This window comes from Mchenga conophoros, linkage group LG3 (genome assembly GCF_057382185.1).
Source record: "Mchenga conophoros isolate Kocher_MC1m ecotype Shallow Benthic linkage group LG3, M_conophoros_male_GT1.1, whole genome shotgun sequence".
NCBI classification, from domain to species: domain Eukaryota; kingdom Metazoa; phylum Chordata; class Actinopteri; order Cichliformes; family Cichlidae; genus Mchenga; species Mchenga conophoros.
In genome coordinates, this window is record NC_140528.1 from 56896047 (window position 1) to 56916053 (window position 20007).

Sequence of the window (20007 nt, forward strand, 5' to 3'; positions counted from 1 at the left end):
ATTATGGGGATATTTAAAAACTCAGAAGTCTGGTGTCAAAGGCTGAAGTTGAGATGATTATTCATGCCTTTATCTCTTCCCATCCGTCCATCTACCCAGTGCTTGTGACCAAAGGTGAGGGTAGGGCCAAAGATCAAATGGTAAATCCACAGCTCCACTCAGCTCTCTCTTCACCACGCTGGTCCAGTTCAGCATCCACATCACTGCAGGAGCGGCTGTCAGTCCCCCGCTGCCCTCTCTCCTCACTCATCAATAAGACTGCAAGACACCTAAACTCCTCCAAGTTGGGCGACCTTTTCCTAGCAATTTGTCACCAAATCAGAGCTAGTCAGTTAAAATGATTTTAATGCTACAGCAGTCGACATGGTGGTAAGTGTGAATTGCAGACTGTAAAATATATGGTCGATTCTCTCTCTGAAGCAGCCTGCCTCCAAAATTAAAAAAATTCAGTGGATTTAAAAACTCTTAAAGTTCGGCCAAAAATCCTGACACACGAACATAGTTTTGGCACAAATGGACCCTCGCAGAAAGTACTGTTTGTGTCAAACCAGGTACTCTAAAGAATCTGTCCTCACATCTGTGAGACTAGACGACTGAAACAAAGGACTCGTGATCTGAGCTGTCACTGTAACGACCTGCTGGCTCAGATAAAATGACGTTAGGCATGTGTAATGTGTTTGAGCACTGCTGTGTCCCCATCTGGAAATCTGGGTCTGGAGCGGAGGTCTGCACATGTATTCAGCTTATGGAGAAGAAAGATTTGGGGATGTGGGGGGTGTGAGACGGTCTGACTTGGGAATTTCTGTTCCTCAGTTTTTTGTATCCTCCTCATTTTGAGACCCAGTTCTTTAAAGCGACCTCGTTTTTCACTCCGCACAGCCTCCGCTGACACGTTTGGCTCTGTTTAGAAATCTTGCTTCTTATTTTGATCTTCATTTTTGGGCCAATTGATGTCAAAACTGCTACTGGACAATCCAAAAACATTTCATGCCTACACTCAGCTGCCATTTTAATAGGTAAACAAAGTCAGCGCCTCCTACCACTGAAACTCCCCTCTCAGTCTGCTTACAGAGGTTAAACCAAACATTTAATCCCTGGGATATCTTAATATAAGAGAGAAAAAAAGTGCATTTTAAGCATTTTGTCTCAGTTTTTCTACACAATAAATATGTAGAGTTACAGAAACAGTTCTAGTAGCTCACTGCCCAGACTTTCTCCTGTTTTTTATGAAACACAATGTTTTGGTTAATTCACCTAAAACGTCTCTGTTATTTAATGATTTATCTTAATTATTTTGTATATCAGCAGGGGGATATCAGCAGGAAAAGCTTAAAACTTATGATAATACAATTTAAAGTTTAAAATCTACGCTCTCCTTCACGTTTTCAAAAGCCTTTCAGTGGGCCGGATTGGAGTCTTTGCCAGGCCAATTCTGGTCCCCTCGGGCCTCATGTTTGGCACCTCTGCTCCACATGTTAAAAACCTGGCTGCAGTCAGTGAAGACTACCCTGGGTATGTTCTGGCTCACAGTCTGCAAGGTGCTGCATGTGGCTGAGCTTAACACCTCTCCACGCAAGCTCCCCCAAACATAAAGTGAGGAAAGGAAGAACGCAAAAGTTTTCGGACACGAGCTCCCACTCGCTTCGATTATTTCGATTTTGCACATGCACGCGTGGGCACAGACAAGGCAGTCACGCGCATTGTGGTGGTGGTTGCGGTGATGCTGCATGAAGGAGCTGATCCATCCCCTTCTCTGTCCTCCTCCATCTTCTTCTCCTACTCCTCCTCTCTTCATCTCTCCCTCCATCAGACAGGTTTCCTCCAAGGGAAACACCAGACTGTTGCGCACTGTGTCGCTGCGTCAAGCCCGACATAAAAAGATCTGACGCGGGGTGAATCTTTTCATAATAAAAGCATGTTTGAAAATATTAAAAGGGTGTAAAGAGTAAAAGAAATGCTAACAAAGTGGCGATAACAGCGCAAAAAGGTCTCATAAAACAGAACCATGTTTCTATACGTGAAGCTGAAGCTGCATAAAACTATTCGGTTCAGGGGTTTTATATGTGCGAGTCCCCGATAAGAAACGCAGTAAATTCGGGCTTTAATTTTGAAGCTTTAACAGGAAATCTCGTCTGTCACACTCTTCCGATCTTGACTACAGTCCTCGCAGCAGCCGACTCTCTCCTCTCCACTGAAAAAAATAGAAAAAAAAATTCGCTTGCAGTCAAAAACAATGAGGGCGCACGACGCGCAACTCGCTCCGAGCCGCTCAGCCAGCAGCGCACTTTTACCTCCCGGAGGATCCGTGGCGTGTGGCTGTGCGCCACCCGGAGGGAGAAGATCAACGGGGATATAACTTGACTGTCTGAGGAGTTTGATATTTTTGGAATCAGAGGAGGCGGGAGAGAGAAATCATGCCTTTTTGTAAACGCACGATATTTCCGAAAGATGTGTGCAAGCCCGACGGCAAGAGGCTGCAGCAGCAGCACCAGCAGGAGCAAGGGGAGATTTTCGGGGACTTGGCGGACGTGTGCAGCTTCACCCTGTGCTCGGTGCTCCGACAGCTCTCGGATTTGTCCCGGCACTCGGTGAGCATCCTGGAGGAGCTGGAGGGAGACCTTGTGTCCATCTGCCACCGGTCCTGCGCGCTGGAGGGCAGAGTGGTCCGACTGCAGAGGCACGTCGCAGAGCTGGTCAGCAAACCTCCACCGAGAAGTAAGAGAGATAAAAAAAAAAGAAAAAAGAAAAAAAGAAGACGCTTAAGTTGAGCTGACGGAGCTCACACCTGCGCTCACTCCTGCAGAAGGGCTCAGCTGTTTGTTGGTTTGTTTTTAGTCTTGTGTGTGGTGACTTGAGTGAAAGTTTTGTGGAGTCAGCGCGCGCTCTGACACTCTGGGGTTTCACTGTGACAGTCTCCACAGTGACAGAGGGCCAGCCCTGCACGTGCGCGTGAGCGAGTGTGAGGTTTGTTATTGTCAGCTGTCAGCAGAGCGCTCTGCCTTCAGTTACTGCGGGACACACCGCAGGTCACTTTGGGAAGATGAAACTACATGTTTGATTTAATTTGCTGACACGTGACGGTTGAGGAGGTGGAGTTCATGTCCGCTCGGCAGTGACCGAGGCTTCATAGCTGTTCGGGACGGCATGCGACTTTGGCTCAGGGGTGTGCAAGTTTACCAGATGCCCCTGAAAGCAGCACGTTGTGGGTGTGGAGAGTGGAATGTGAAGTGGGTGAAAATGCGTGGATGTCATGAGTGTTTTAGAGTTTTGTCGCTGTGGTCTTCCCTCTTGTTTATCTGTAAACACAGTTTGACCTCAGCTGCCGGCTCCTCTGCTTGCGTGAACGATGTGTGAGCAGAGGCGTGTAACTGTTTCCCGGGGAGGGGAAACTCTACTCTGATCCTAAGAGCTTGGAAAAAGCGACATACATAAGTTTGTTGAAGATGTTTCTTCAGTTCTAAAACCAAAAAGCGGAGAGGCTCAAGTATCTAAACCCTAGTGGGGGTTTCCCCTCAGGAGGTGGTTGTTGACCCACTATTAATCATGTGCGTCATCAGGTGAGCCAAGATGTGAGCTGTGAAAGCTGGAGTCTCATTAACAGGTTACTCTAGATTGTGGATTTTTATAAGTGAGAGATTAGCAGAAGATTTAGATATTTGGTGTTTAGTTATCAGAGAAACCAAGATGTTCTGGAAATCTGTTGCAGGCACATGTTTCAGGCTCACCTGCAGCCCTGGGCACAAATACAGATGTGCTGCTTGAAGTTTAAACATCAGTTTGTATTAATATGTGTTTTGCAAAGTGCTGAAATGAGGGTTAGGATTAAAGACTTTGCTAAAGGAAAAGTAAAGAATGAGTAAGGGGATTCAGTGCTTTTGACCACGTGCTTACATGGTCATCGTGTCAAACACAGTAGCTCAGAAAGTTTTGAATGAATTCTGATAAATCTTTGCAGGGGTGTAGAGTGACGTCATCTAACATTAAAAGGTCTTCAAGGTCAACTTCAAGGCCTTGCAGTATGATAGTGTGGCGTGTGTTGTCCAAATTATAGAAAGTACCATATAAAGATGTAAAACATCATGTCACGTTTGACCTCTGACCTCACCTTTGGGTTTCACATGTACCCTTCTTTCAGGTTGACCTCTAAAATATGTCATGTCTTGAAGGAAAATATTGCTAAGAGAGAGAAAAAGGTAATAATAAATTATCATACTGATAATTATGTCAGGTATATTAAAGGTAAATAACACAAAGTTGTTTTTTACACGTGCAAAGTGCAGGCTGCAAACTTAAAGTACATTCATGAATATATATACAAAATACAATAGAGTTCCCTTAAAAGTAAATATGGCCCACAGAGTGAGCTGCCTTGGCAGAGGTTTGTGCTCTCAGAGTACTTATTGTTACACTCAATGTATCGCTGTGTAGGTATCTGGGTGCCTAGAAAGAAGACAGCTGGACTTCTTTAGTTTCTTGAAGATCTCATGTACCATCCACACTTGTACCCTTAATAGATGTATATTAAGGGTACTTTACTAAAGTAGTTGATTAAATGTACTGAGTGACATCTTACCAAGGGTGCTGTCAGTATGATCATCCACTGGCGTTGGGCATGTTTTGAAGCATCCTTTCTTCTAACTTTGAGTGTCGTGCTTGGTCTGTGTAGCAGACACATTTGAACCTATTCTGGCAGTTGTGGATTGGTTATGACTCTGGCAGATGTCTTGTGGTCCAGATGTGGTTTAAGAATCAACGAACCAGGCTTGACATGAGGTATGGCAGATGCCTGGGTGGGCCAGATGTGGCCCAAATGTCATGACACTTGGTATCTGGCCCTTATAAGATAGACATGTGGATGGCATCGGTAAAAGACCAAATAAGAAAAACCCAAAGAAAGATGCATATCAGTTCATAACCTCCAACGTGTATTATGGAGTATGTTCTTTCTGTTGTTGGTAATTAAGGATTTGTCATTAAAATAACAAAATGTACAAAGTGGACGATTCAGTGTAACACAAATTGAGTGGCCGTTTTCCCATTGGTTTCTTTGGGGTGGCTCATGTGGTAGAGTGGGTCGTTTACCAATTGGAAGGTCTGTGCCTCAATCCCTGGCTCCCCCAACCCCACATACGACACATACCAAGCATGTTGGTGCTGTAGCACTTGTGGCTGAGGTTATAGAGCAGGTTGCCTACCAATAGTCATCTCTGGCTTTTCCACTCCATGTGTCAAAGTGTCCTTGGGCAACATAGTGAACTGGACAGGAAGACCTTTACAGCCACGGCTTTCGCCCCCTGGTGGTCGTTAAAATAGAATGCAGCTTTAAGGGATTCCCTTGTTGGCTTCTCTTTTCAGACCTGGAAGTGTAATTCATCTTCTGTCCTGTGTATGGCAGGGACGTCAAACCCATTTTACACTGTGGGCCACATACATAAATACATACCAGACCACTGAAACTCGTCTTTCTGTGGGTGTGAGAAGTTTAACTGCACATTTAACCACCGAGATATCTAAACATATGAAAAAGACGACTTTATCAGTAGGAAAAGCTGTAAAACCAAATTAGAGTCATTTGAATAACAATACAGTTTTTCCTGCTCAAGCAGAATAACAGAAAAGAAGTGTAAGCATCTGGCATGTATATGATTTAACTCTGGTCTCTGGTACAAGCTGCAAAAGTTTGCAGCTGAGTTTTCCCACCATTTAAAAGTAAAAAATATTCATTTTGTTTACAAGGGCTGGGCTGTGCACACATGAGACTGGTCTGATGAAAAATTATCTTCAGAGACACGAAACAAATAAGGGAAAATTAATTTCCTAGAGCACACATCAGCAGATTAAAAGTCATTATTACTTCTGCTGTGAGACTGTGCTGCCTGTGCCTACCAGTTACGACGGATTAGGGAGCGACACTTGAAAAGAGACAACCACGTGAGGACGTCGGTCAGAGTTAGCATAAAGAGGGTTTGGTTTTGATTTTACACGTGGCAGTGGAATCAAACACATTCTGTGAAAAACAAAAGGCTGGAAATCGGTCCAATGACGCAATAAAAAAAACTGTTCTGTAATATCTAACACGTTTGTGGATGCTTTCATCTGATGGTACAGAGATGGCCAGATGCATGATGGGAAATTTGCACTGTGGTCGCGAGCCTGTTTCGCTCTGCAAACTTTGCACAAACTTATCGAAGGCAGCTTTGACTGTGTTTGCACTGCAGCTCGAGCGCGAGCCGATGAATAAAGCAAGCTGACTGTGAACATGAGTTTACGAGGCTGTCAGCAGGCCGTGTGTGTGTGTGTGTGTGTGTGTGTGTGTTTGTGAACACGTACAGCACGATAAGACAGAAAGAGAAAGTCCCTCTTAAAACAGACCAGATGTAGAGCTGGAAGGAGGAGAGGATGGGAGATAAAACAAATGCAGTTCATCCTCTGGTTTACTTTACAGAGACAAACTCACGCATGTGTTGGCCAGTGTGTGTGCGTGTGTTTTAATACATGAGCTCATCGGTGTTTGATGCTCCTCACTCTTCGCTCTCCTTTCTAAAATCCTGTGTGGGCTCTTACTGTATCGCTAACACGTGGGCCGAAGCGCACGGCTTAATAATCAATACAAGCCCGCCTGGGCCTTCATCTTCCATCGTCATCTGAACTTCACCGCCTCTTTCTCCCTCTCTCTTACCTCCTACTGTCTCAGCAAGGATGGAAAACACTGATTTGAATTTCACCAACAGAAAAATGAGGACTAAGTCTCCTTAAAGCACTTTGTATTGTAAGATAAGAACCCTACATTACTAAGAGTAACTCCAACAATCCAACAAACTATGAGCAAGCACTTGGCGACAGCGGGGAGAAAAAACTCCCTTATAACAGGTAGAAACCTCCTGCAGAACCAGGCTCAGAGCCTGAGTGATGCTTAAAGCGCTAAATCCTTTAAAAAAAAAGTTTCTGCAATGAACACAAAGAGACGCTTTTACTTTTATTAATAAGACTCATAACTTTGTAAAGAATCAAAGCCCCCACCCCTCAGCAGTTGTAGTGGGTTTGTAATGTTGGCGGCTCTACTGTATAGAAGCTAGATTCTGGCTACTTTTTTTGAATATTTAAAGAAATAGAAACATAATTATTTTCCATCTGTTTCATTTTCCTTTGAGTTGTCTGTTTTATTAACTACTTTAGCCTCTTGCTAACGTTAGACTTGCATCAGTAGTAACTGCTTAGTTGATGCTGATTTTATTCTTTGTGACTATTTTGCTTTAAAAAACTACACAAGGTGAAACAGACATTTTATGTCATTTTTGATACTTTCCTTTGATTTTTCTGGCAAATGTTCTGTTTAGCTTTCTGTTAGAGGCTCGTGACTAATGCTAAAATAGTATCTCTCATGACATCAGTGGAATCAGCAGTGGCCTAATTATACATGCTTCGACTGAAGTTATAAGATAAAGATTAAACTCATCAGTTACACTCCCCTACTTTAAGTATAAATGCAGTAAAGCTGTTGCAGTAAACACTGGGAGATTTCCAGAGCAGCTGTGCCAATATTAGCTACAGTGTAAAGTCATGTTATAAGATTAGATATAGACTCGGCTGATTTTCAGTCAGTCTCACGTAAGTTATCAACCGGACACGTAGTAGTTACATTCATACTGTGAATGAGGAAGTCACAAATTTCAAAAGTGTTTGTAACAACAAACCGAATCTATGCCAGCTAAATCACCCCCACTCAGCTGAACATGGACATTTTTAAGAAGCTAACAAAGGGTTAGTGGCTCAAGCTAAAGCTAAAGGAAGGAGCCTCAGTATAAGCAAAAGGTCAAAGCAGTTAGGGGGACAATTATGGGGATACAGAAAAGCGTTAATGTTGATCTCCTGGTATAGCGTGAAGTTATAAACATTCTGGAAATTAGTGTAGGTACCTGATATTTGTTTTGTTATGTGACTCAGCTGCACCTGCTTTTGCTTTGTAAGCTTAAATATGTCAGGTAATGGTAGGTTTACAGCAACTCATTCTTGCAACTCATCGTTTGGGGGTGGGGGAGACAAAGTTTAATATCTGCTTTGAAAATATGAAAAGTTTATTTTTGTTTGTATATGTGGGAGTTACAGGTCTTAGGGGGGGAAATTGGCAGGTCAAAAAATCAGAATCAACCAAGAACACTGCAGTCGGTGCATCTCTACTCTGTCAGTCGTTACCAGCCAGGAGACTTTGTTCATGTTCATTGGGACCTTCATGATTTGCACCCCCACTCTGCCTACCTGACTTTTTACTTTCACTTCCTATCACTGGTTAGGTTTAGCTAGTAAAAATTACTTGGTTAAGGAAAGGGGAAGATCAGGCGTTGGGTTAAAACAGCCCTATAACAACAGTAACACTGCTTGTTCACAAATAACATTTACTGATCACTTGCACTTAAGCTATAGCTCACTGAGTAACAGCAGAAAAAGAATCTTCAGTAAATGGGCCACACCGCCAACTCAGGTCCTGGGGATGAGGTTAATTGTTTAATAGCAATATTAGTATTTGGCATTATTTAATTTGTGAATGTAGTTTTTTAAATATATATTCCTTTGTGTATTTTTTAACTTTTGAAGGACTAAGTGGTGTGTTTGTTTACTCTGACTCTGAATCTACAGTCAGTTTTTAGATCACAATGATCAAGTAAACTTGGGATGAATACCACACAATGCTGAGTGGGACTTTTAAAAACTGCGGGAGGCTCTAATAAAACGCCCTGGGCTTTGGAGCTTTGACTGTATGAAGTAAGCTAGGTAATTTGCAGCTTATAAGTATAATCCATTTCTTGCACTTGCTCTCATGAGTTTGGTTTTGGAAAGGCTTAAAACAGAGCCCACCATCGGAGGTCTTTATGGAAGACTTATCTCCTACTACAGCCCCATGTTTGAGCACACTGCTCAATGAGCGCCACCTGTGGTTAGTGTTTGGTTAGGTTAAGATAGTTGAGGGTTTTCCAATTTGTAGGGATGAGAAACACTCACATTATTTTCCCTTATTCATTTGAAGAAAAAAATCTTGGATCTGTGCTTTTTCTCCAATAACAACCACTGACAATCCCCCCTCTCCACCTGCCAAAAAAAGTGGAGTTGCACACACAGTAAAACACATGTTTCCAGCCTGGATGAGGGGATTTTTTCCACCCAGTGTAGACTTTGTACAGGAGTCGGATCTCCTGAGCCGCTTCCAAGATCTCTGCACTGTGAAACACTGGAGGGAATCAGAGCTGGCTTCCTGCGCCCGGAGAGGAGGGGAGGAGTCGCACTGATACAGAGAGGAAGAAGATGTCAGTCGTCGCTTTGGAAAGCGTGATAGTGGAAGGAATGTGTGTGTGCATGTGTGTGTGTCCACTTTCCACTGGAAGTTGTCACTCAGAAGGGCCTAAACTTGAGGAGTTTGCCCTCTGAAACACCTCCTCTTCAGCCTTTTTCATACTGGGCTCATTTCCTGCCATTTTTTGTTGGCTGCTGTTGACCCAAAGTGGGGCAGGAGTATCCCAAGTATGTGAATGGGAACCAAAGTTTGGTGTTTTCTTTTTGTGCCTGTTTCCAGCTTTATACTATGTGGGAAACCACATTCCTTCTTTGACCTCGCACTGATTTTTTTTTTTTGAGTTTCTTGTAACAAAATGTTCCCTGCTCTGCCTCACAGTCCCAGTCGTGTTAGACGTTTGCATGAAAAGCACATTTTAATCCGCTTGTGGACAATTCCTAGTTCCTGAGCTCACAGCAGGTGTTATCCCTGAGGTGCTAAAGGCAAAGCACCTGCTGTGACATCACTGAATAGGGGTGTGGCCTCAGGAGATCACTGTGGTGCTTTCTTTTGTACTTGCTAATTGCTGCACCAATATGTGAAAGATTCATCCACTTTTGCAGGTTTTTATTATCTAAAGCACATAAAAGTGTAGAAATTTATTAGAAAATACTTTAACGAAAGCAACATTACACCAGAAACTATGCCTCAAGATGCTTTATATTTAAGGTACAGACAATTATACAGGGAAAATACTAACATCAAGTAAACGATGGCTTATCTGAACAAAGGGGACATTTTAATTTTGTTCATATCATTCAGCATGTAGAGAACACAGAAATTGTTTTGCTCCTCTATTTGAACCTAAATCATCTTAATCAAAGAGCCAATGGGTAGGAAATGATTTAAAAGACTTTCCCTCCCCCCTTCTATCTCGTTCCCATGGGTGGATGTCGCCCTCATGACTTAGTATCCCTGCATCTCATCCCCTTCCCCTCCTTTCTCACATTTTTCTCTTCTTTTTCCATCTTCCAACTCTCCTCTGTGACAGGAGACAAAAATAATCCTAAAACCTGTTTTTAGCTATGGTCAACGTTTGATTTTAGACTTCGCGGCTTTGGATATGGAGGTGTTTTGTAATCCCACAGTTTTTTTAATCATATCTACAGTCCGTGAACTCTTTCCTTGAGCCAAAACATTCACTTCTCCTCATCCTCCCCCACCATCTCTCTTCCTACAGCTGGTGATTCAGAGGGCAGCGGTAGCAGGACTGAAAAACTTCCCGCCACCACTCCAAATTTTTATTTAAAAAAAAAAAAATCTTATTTTTGTTTTTAGTTGAAATCAGTATTTGGATCTGCCAAATTTCCAGAGGCAAATCTCATTTGCACATTCTCATACACTAGGTGGAATTATTCATCAAAATGGTGTATTATATAATGTCACAGAAAACTAGCAGTTTCAGAGCTGCAAACATAAACAAACTTTAAACCAAAGCTGATCATGTTTTTTTTTGGGAGTGCATAATTTAAAAGTTTAATTTTTTGGAATTCACAAACAATAACTTCAAAATGTCGACATGTATATACTTTTAATGAGATGTTTTCATGTATAAACAGCATGGTGGATCAGTGTTTGACATTGCTGCCTCACTGCAGACGGGTCCTGGGTTCAAACCTGGGTAAGACTATTCTGCTTGGAAATTGACTGTTCTTCCCAGGACACCCAAGCAAAAACGTCATTCTTAATCTCAGGATTTTCAGTTCCGGGTTAAATTAAGGTTGAAGAAACATGTAGACATTAACCAAACACAGACGTAAACTGTCTTAGGGTAAATTCTTTGGTCTTTCGATTTTCCGGCTTCTTTCATGGTGATGGACAAACTTCCTTTACCGTGGACAGTGGTGCTGGTGTGGCTTTAGCCATGGTGCTTCTTGGGTTGTTCCTGAACACTCTAACCAATTTCTTTATATGAAGACAGTTTGGTCTCATTCCAGACCCGCTCAGCAACCTAACAAACCCATGTCCAATGGCACGAGGGCTATGTGCATTTTTAGTGCTGTTCGTGTTTCATGCGCAACTGTTGGTATATATCTTTTTATTTCACAAGCTGTCATGCATCTGTTACAGCCACAGATTATTGTTACCAGTATATCTAACACCTACAACCTCTCGGACCAAAGAAATACCTAAAGTATCATCACATTTCCTGAATTTTGCCACTATTTGGTACTGCAGTGTTGATTTTTCTTGCACCAACAGCCTATAAATGTTATAAAAGTTAAATAAGAATACTTAAAGTGTTCCCCAAAAAAAGTAAGAATATATGTCTGAATGAGTTTTCCTAAAATTGATAGCAGATTTAAAAAAGACTTGAGTGTTTTGTGATCACAACGTGTTAATCAATAGACTGTGTTTCTGTTTTGTGTTTGACGAGTTTCATACTTGAAGGAAGAATCGTTCAGCTAGTGTTGTTGAACTTGGTGTTCTGCAGGGAAGCCTTCTAAGTCCTCACATATTTTCATAAATACTTTCATAAACTTATCTTTCTGGGTAAAATTTTTATCCCAAAAATGTGAAACATTTCAAATGTTAAGAAGTTAAGTTTGTATGTATTTCAGCAGACAGCCTCAGTTATAGGGCTGCACGATTTTGCATAAAATGAGAATCACGATTTTTTTGGCTTAGAATTGAGATCACGATTCTCTCACGATTTTCTTTTCCAGTATAAATATTTATTGCACTTATTAACTGCACATCAACTTCGTAACAGTTGAGACTAAACATAAAAACAATAAATAAACATAAAAATAACAAATGTCTCATGTTTTGTTGTTGCCGCAAAATGTTGTACTGCTTGAAATTCCGTCTCCACCATTGCTCGACGCTGCGTGTATAGAGCAGGTAGTGCAACAATAGAAAAATAGTTGCGGGACGGCACTGTGTAGCGTTTGTCTAGGGTGTTGATCATTTTCCTAAATCCCTCGTTTTGCACAGGGTTGATGGGAGCCATATCTTTGGTCAGGTGATAAGTGATAGCCTCCGTAATTTCTTTGTGCCTGCGGGAGTTCGACGGGTATAGGGAAGCGCTGTATAAGGTTCCCGTTATTGATGTTTGGGTGGTTGACCGGGACAGATTTTCTCCTGTCACTTTCTCGTCATCCCTGAGGTGCTCTCCGTTGTTTTTTCCCTGCTAATTTTAGCATCACACGGCACAGCTTCTGTATCACGTGGTATAAGGCTCCGCCCTTGTCATTTGTTGAGCAGGAAGAGTGAGCGCTTGTTTTTATGCAGATTACGTCCCGGATAAAAATGCGGTACAATCGTCGTCTTTTTTTTTTTTTTTTTAAATCGTTGTCATTTGGAAATGAGATGGCACATAAGTATGAATCGAGATCGCGATTTTCTAACGATTAATCGTGCAGCCCTACTCAGTTACACTACTGTCATCCTAGTAGATGATTTTTGTGTTTTTGACTCACTCTGAAAGCATGAGTATGGGTGTTTTCTTGCAAGGCTTTATGTGACTGCTCAGTTTTAATGTGTGAGAGAGAGCCATTGGTTTATAAAGTTAGGATTATTTGGAGGTGGGGCACAAGCCCCTATCCGATCGTTCAGTCTGACGTCACTAGCCGTGTCTGGGCCTAAACTCCGCTGCAGGTCCATATATCAAATGATCACTGTGGCATTACTGAGAGTTAAAACACTGTCTTAAGTCTTTCATCTTTAATAAAATGATCAGCGTTCTGCTCTACCAGGTGTAACAACTGAGTTCAACATCCAGGCATCCATGAAAACGGAATTTATGACATTTAACGGAGTTAGAAGTTAGCAGGAAGTTAGCTCGCTAGCTTCCATCTAAATACAATATAGCATGTCCTGACTGCGGGGTTTTGGAAACAAATTAAAACGTACAGCTCTGTTATCACTTCCAACATAAATGAAGACAGAAAGCTAAACAGCAGTGACGTTTGTAGGGTTACTGAAGTTTGGCTAGCTGGTATATAATGATGTGCTACGTGACCGCTAGCGACACAGCTATGTTAGCATAATATAAACAAGCTAACTTTTTTTCCACTCGATAAAAGTTAATGTGAGTGTTCTCGGTGGTCAGGAACAAATGTAATCGCATGGCAGGATGCTGTAAAAGGACCAAACTTCAGCCAGGAGAACAACTGAGATAATCCATCCACAATACGAGGTTAGTCATTCATATACTGCTGCATGGGCTGGGCTGTAGTTACATCCTAAGGTTTTAAAAACTGAGCTTAAATAAATGATTAGCGGTAATAAAAGCCGAGGGAGGTCAACAGTGATCACTGACTGTTTTAGGAGCTTTTTGAGATTAAATAGAAGAAAATACAAAACATTAAACATGTTAACAACACAAAAGCCATATTAAACGCAGACTACTTTAGACCCGGAAGTAGGATTCGTCATGTCATCACTTAATAATCGGATAGTAGACTTTGTGGGAAGAGTGGCTGTTAATTACACACAGTGTGTGTGTGTGTGTGTGTGTGTGTGTGTGTGTGTGTGTGTGTGTGGGAGAGAGAGAGTGAAAGTGCTGTTGTGACCTCAGTTTATGAAAGCGAGCTGTGGTTTCAGGTACGGAGTCAGAGAAGAAAGCCTATTAACAACTTCCTGTCTTGGCTGAGAGCCCGGCCCTTTCTCTCTCTCTCTCTCTCTTTCACACACACACACACACACACACACACACACACACACACACACACACACACACACGACCCCATTCAGCTATCTTAGTGAGGACCTTCATTGACATAATGCTTTCCCTAGCCCCTTACCCTAACCCTAACCATTAAAAATGAATGCCTACCCCTACCCCTAACCCTTACCCTAAACCTAACCATAACCTAATTGTAACCCTGACACTAAAACCACATTTTGAGCCTCAAAAATGCCTTCAAATTTGTGAGGACCAGTGAGTGTGTCCTCACAAGTGACTGTTGGTTCTCACAAGTATAGTAGAATGCAGATTTCGGTCCTCACGAAGATAGCTCGACAGGAACACACACACACACGCCCGCACACACACACACACATCAGACACTTCAGAGGACATTGTCTTATAATTATGCATCTTAAACCTTCCCCAGTGTAAACTTTAATGATTTATATCGACATTTCCTGATAATGTCCCCACAACAACAGCAAAACAAACACACACATTTATTGTTAAATAAAGGGACTTAATGTTCTACCAATAAAACAAACAAATGCATAGCCAAAAGGAACAAAACTTTTACATTTTGCGCCCTCTGCTAGAGCTCGTATAGGCTTCAAACAGCCAGTGTATCCTGTGTGCATGTGTGTGTGTGTGCTGTAGTCTTTTGTGCTGATACCTCATGCTGTGAACTACATGTAGTGTGTCTTTCTCTAATATCAGCAGCAATTTGTCAATGTGTAGACACACAGACACACACAGAGGTGAACAGCTTGAACAGGCATGAGAGAAATGGATAAAAATCACAGGCAAAGTAGAAAAAAAGATTAAATGGGTCGAGGAAAAGGCACAAAGTGAAGAGAGAGGAAAAGAAAGAAAGGAGGAGGGAAATCCAGGAAGGATGGGAGGATCAAGACAAGGAAAAACACAGACATTTCTGTCATTTTTCTTCATTTGATATTTCATTTGTCACTGTTTTTGTGAAGAAAAGTCTTTGAAACTATGCCCTGCAGTCAAACATCTAATTTTGTAAAAACAAATATGTGTCACTTACTCAGAAAACTGAGTAATGTTTGAGTCTGATTTTGTTGTAAACACCCTGCAGCTCATTTAAATTGGCCCTGATATTAGTGCCTAAATGTTTTGCATGTATTTTCAGCCTCGTATTTGCCAGAACTTGAAGCACTTTTAGTGGAGAATGCTCAAGGAAAGTTCTCCTTTACCAGTGGGTATTCCCCTCTGGTGGGATATGGAGCAACTGCAGGTGTGGTGTGGACAACCAGGTGAAAATATGAAGTGAAACTAATGTGTACGAAGGACTGTTAAAGGAAAACAAGTAAAATTCATTTTGACTCTTTTATTGTTAATAACTGATAAAAGAAAATGTTGATCCTTTTTTGGCTTCTTAGGTGGGTTGTGCCAGAAAAAAAATTGAACTGTATTTTTATAGCAGCAAAGCATTAACTAACTGACAATGTTAAACATGAACTAGCATTGTTTTTGCTCCATCAGGTAGCTTTGCTTTTCAAAATTAAAGCCCTAAAAACCCACTTTGCGGTATCTGCTCAGCATTTAATGGCACAGTTAGAGACTGGCTGGCAGCTACAGAGTTACAGCATATATTTCCTTGTGTAGCGTGAAAAGAAATTAACATCTAAATGTTACGCAGTGGCTGCTTGTTTAAAAAATTATTGGTTTTAAAACTGGGTTCACTATTTTTTCCTTTGCCCCCAAGTGGCTAAGAAAACAAGTTTTTAGCACTTTTTAAAAATGCAAACCAAAGTTATTTCATTTTATGTATCATTTCTTTATTGCGTTGACAATGTTTTAAGAGCTTTATTTGTGCCAAAAGCACACACTGTATCTGTAAGATGGACACAGATTCTGCAGTTCTGCTTTCTGAATTCTGCATCATATCAGCGCATATGTTATAGCTGTAAAACAATGACATAATATATGCAAAGTAAAAATGTACATAAAGTGAGTAGTTCAGCATCCTGAGGAATAGCTTTGTCATCACAAAAGATAAAATAATACATTTGGATTAAGAACTGTATATATATTCAAATCTCTCATGAGTTGTTAGTGACATCATCAGACAAGTTTCACTAACAACTTTATCCACGTGGATATCAGCTTAGATAAAGTTCTCACATGAGCATTTTACTGCTTTCCATCTCTGTTTGGTAAATGAAGTGGTAGTCATATACTGCTGTTCTAATCTTACCACTCAACGGTTAGGGCTTGTAATCTGTCTTCTGACCCAATAGTCAAAGTACAGTTTCCCTAAGATAGTATTTTATTAATCAGAGCTTTTCCTAACTTTCATGATTTGGTTTGGAGTTTATTCTCCTGTAATTAAACGGTAAAAGTGTAAATTTTCCTGCAGAAAAAGAGAACCAGAGAGGAATTGTCCCAGTGATCCCCAAATTTCCCCACACTGTAAGAAATAACAAACGCCACTGGAGTGCAGGAAATTGGGTAACAGCAGTGATATAATGCAGGAAGAGGCCCTGTGATGAAATACTGTACATGTGCAGAACAGCACTCTGAGTCCAGTGAGATTTTCCACATTTCTTCTTTCCAATCACCTCTACTCCTCTCTCCTCTGTTTCCTCGGTATGACCTGAGGACGAAGCCTCGGGACGGTGTTTACTCTGTCTCCTATACGGCAGATTCCTATCAGGCAGTGTTTGTTTACAGAGTGTGCCTCAGTGGAGGCATATTGTTCAAAGAGCAGATGTAGGCTGCATGATGGCAGCGGTATGTAAGCACAGTAAGCTAAACTGAATACACCACGGATGATGCACTGCTAGTAAAATGTAAGTCCAGGCGAGGGGATGTGACTGTAACATTGCATGATGATGCATCCAGAATGAGGCATGAGGGTTGGTTTTATATTAAAACGTTTCAGCTGACCAGTGTGACTCCAGCAGCTGATGATTAACAAGGTAGTTGCAGAGGTTTGCCAGGTCAGGTTTGGTATTTCCTACACACTCCTTTTCACTGAATGCAGTCATGGAGAAACTCATGGATGACTTCAAATGCTATTTTGGATTATTCTGTTTCTATTATATCTAGTTGCTAGATATAGTTTGTGAAATGACAGTTTTCAGCACCAATTAACCAGACAACAACTGCTAAAAGCTGGTTGATTGCTATGTAGCCTCAGCTTTTCTTATAAAGAAGTACATCATTACTGTCACAAGGTTCGTAATATGGCCCCAATCCAATTGTCAGTGTCTGCTAGATTGCATTTAATTTTGCACAGGGTTGAATTCTGAAGGAAGCAAACCATGTGATTACCAAATGAAAAGAAGATTCAAAAACTACCCCCACAAATGATGGAAACAGCCAATGTATTTATCTAATTAACCAATCCTAGTAAGCATTGCTTCCATTACTAACTAATAATTACAGGACTAAATGATTAATACCTAAATGTTTTTCTTTGAGACCTCTCTACCAGAAGTAGAAACTTAAAGTTCTGCTTGGGTTGCTTAAAGTCCTTCCAGGCACAACATTGCACTCACTAGTCATCTTGGGGCACAATTTATGCCACTGTGGATTCATTACTGCAACAACTTGATTGGATAGATATTTTACAGAGTTTCAATCTTATAAAAAATAATGATTTGCTTCTTTCGGCTAGAGTAGATATAATCGTGTAAGACTAAGTGCAGTCCATGAGTCATTAGCTCGTAGAGGCATCTTTATCAGCAAAAGCTTGAAGTAATGGTTTCCTGTTGACTTTATCAGTCTCTCACATCGTTGTAGAGGAATTTTGGCCAACTCTTCTTTTTTAAAACATTGCTGCAGTTCTTTGAGGTTTGCAGACATTCTGGACTTTGACTGGGCCACTGCAGCACATTGACACTTCGATTTTGCAGCCATTCATTTGTAGATTTGCTGCTCTGCTTGGGGTCATTGTTCTGTTGCATGGCCGATTAAGCTGTCAGGCAGATGGCCTCACATTTGACTCTACAATACTTTGGTCCGCTTTGGTCTCCTCTTTTCAAAGCACATTATTCCAGAAGTTCGAATGCAGCTTTGTAAACTTAAGCTGTGCTGAGATGTTATTTTTTTTAGAGAGAACAGACTTTCTTCTGGCAACCCTTCCAAACACACCTCACTTGTTCAGTGTGTTTTTAATTTTGTGGTCATGAACTTTAACATTTAAGATGCTAACTGAAACCTGTTGTGTCTGAGATGTAGCTCTTGGATTTTTTACAGTTTCTCTTGCAGGTCTGATTTTGGGGAGATGTTTTGCTCTGATGTCCACTTCTGGGAAGATTGTGGCATTGTGTTAACACACACCTGAATGCTCCAGGCCTAAAAATGCCAATACTTCTGCTTTTACAGAGTTGGTTGCACTTAATGACGAATAATAAGTCAAGTGCATTTCAGGTTCTGGGTGTGAGTTACCATCTTAATTCCTATTGAAGCAGTCAGGGGGCCCTGTGAAATGACTATATATGCATCTTATTTGTCATGTCAAGATTCTCACAGATTTGTGCTCAGGATTCTTCAGAATGTGTCTTTTATAACATCTACAATTAAGTAACTCTTTACCCATTTAGCATTTTGTGCAGTAGTCTTAGGAGTAGCTTTGTTAAGCTAGTTAGGGTGAGCAAAACAATAAAACCATGGGCTGGACTGGCAGACAGTCATGTGAAACTCATCAGAGATGTCTTTCAACTGAGAAGAACTGGAGTTTTCCTGCAGGTTTATACCTTTGTAAGACCTTCTGTCATTGTATATATTTCTTTGAAGGTTCTCCCTTAAGTAGACGCTTTACTTTAAAGGACAAATTATTTGATAACATGGAAGGAATTGGTTTAGATAGTTGAGCTTTTATAATACTTACATTGATCCTGTGGTTTGTTGTGGAAGCGATTCAGACATGACTCCATGCATTAAATCATTGAATTCCCTGAAACATGCACAGGCACGTCTATAAAAAAACGAGAAAAAACCCCAAACCTCAATCCATCAGTGTTTCTGCATGTTCGGAGTATTTTTTCTAATGCAGTCCTGCGTATAGGATAGCTGACAGAGGCTTCATGTGTTTGCAGTACGAGGTGTTTTTTTTATCAGTGCGTGTCTCTCCAGAGCTTGTCTCTCTATCATGGACAAAGGGCTGGCTGTCAACACCAACACGTGTAAAGTCAGCCAAGGCATGCTGTAATGGTGGATACAATCACTTCCAGATGTGTGTGTGTGTGTGTGTGTGTGTGTGTGTGTGTGTGTGTGTGCGTGTGTGTGTGTGTGTGTGTGTGTATTTGAGAATGGGAGAGAGAAAGAGAGAGAAAGAAAAAAATCAGAAGAAATTACTTCACTGTTGAGGAGGGAGATATCCAAACCATATACAGGAAAGGAAGAGAAGTCAAACTGATTTTTTTCTGAGAAGAATGGTTCCTATATTTGGCCTCTCTTCATCGGATATAAATGTAATGGACAGATAGAAACAGATGAGGTAGTATGATTCAACAAGTCCCATAAGAGACCAAAAAGTGAACATTATATCCTTCATGAAGGGAGAACTTCAGGATGACTGAAAGATTCTCTTTAGACCCCGCGATTTAAACACATTGTGACACACCAAAAGATATGTGCTTGATTTTTGGATAGTATTATCAGTATTTTGTGGTTCTAGCATGACGCTTGCACTTTTTTGCCTCTATTGTTTTGATTCTTCTTCTTTGGTTTTTCTGATTTGAATAGAGCCCCGTTAGCTTATGGCTTGCCTTCATCACCTTATCACAAAGTTTAACAGAGGGTCCTTTGATGTTTCACTAATGCTACAGTCGCAAAGTCTAGCCAGAACCTCAGATTTGAAACAGAAAATCCTCCACAAACGGTGACATGGTTGCTGCATGACAGCAATTTAACTGCAAAATGATGTAGGTGTTTGGCAACCTTGTATATACATAAGAATATAACCACCAGAGAAAGGTGGCCTCTCACCAGGGTGTTGTATGCTCAACATTTGGGTGATCAGATGTTGTTGGTAGCCATAACTATTAGCAATATGTCTCCAACAGAAAAAAAACAA

At 41.2% G+C, this 20007-nt stretch overlaps 1 protein-coding gene across 1 annotated transcript in view; it reads left to right on the top strand.

Moving 5' to 3' along the window:
• Nucleotides 1–2043: 2043 nt before the first annotated feature.
• The window catches only part of nhsl2 (NHS-like 2), a 225123-nt gene continuing 207159 nt past the window's right edge, over nt 2044–20007 (top strand). The window contains exon 1 of the mRNA XM_085264007.1: nt 2044–2715. Coding sequence (XP_085120133.1) covers nt 2415–2715 — 301 coding nt within the window. The 5' untranslated portion in view covers nt 2044–2414. The remainder of the gene's footprint in view (nt 2716–20007) is intronic.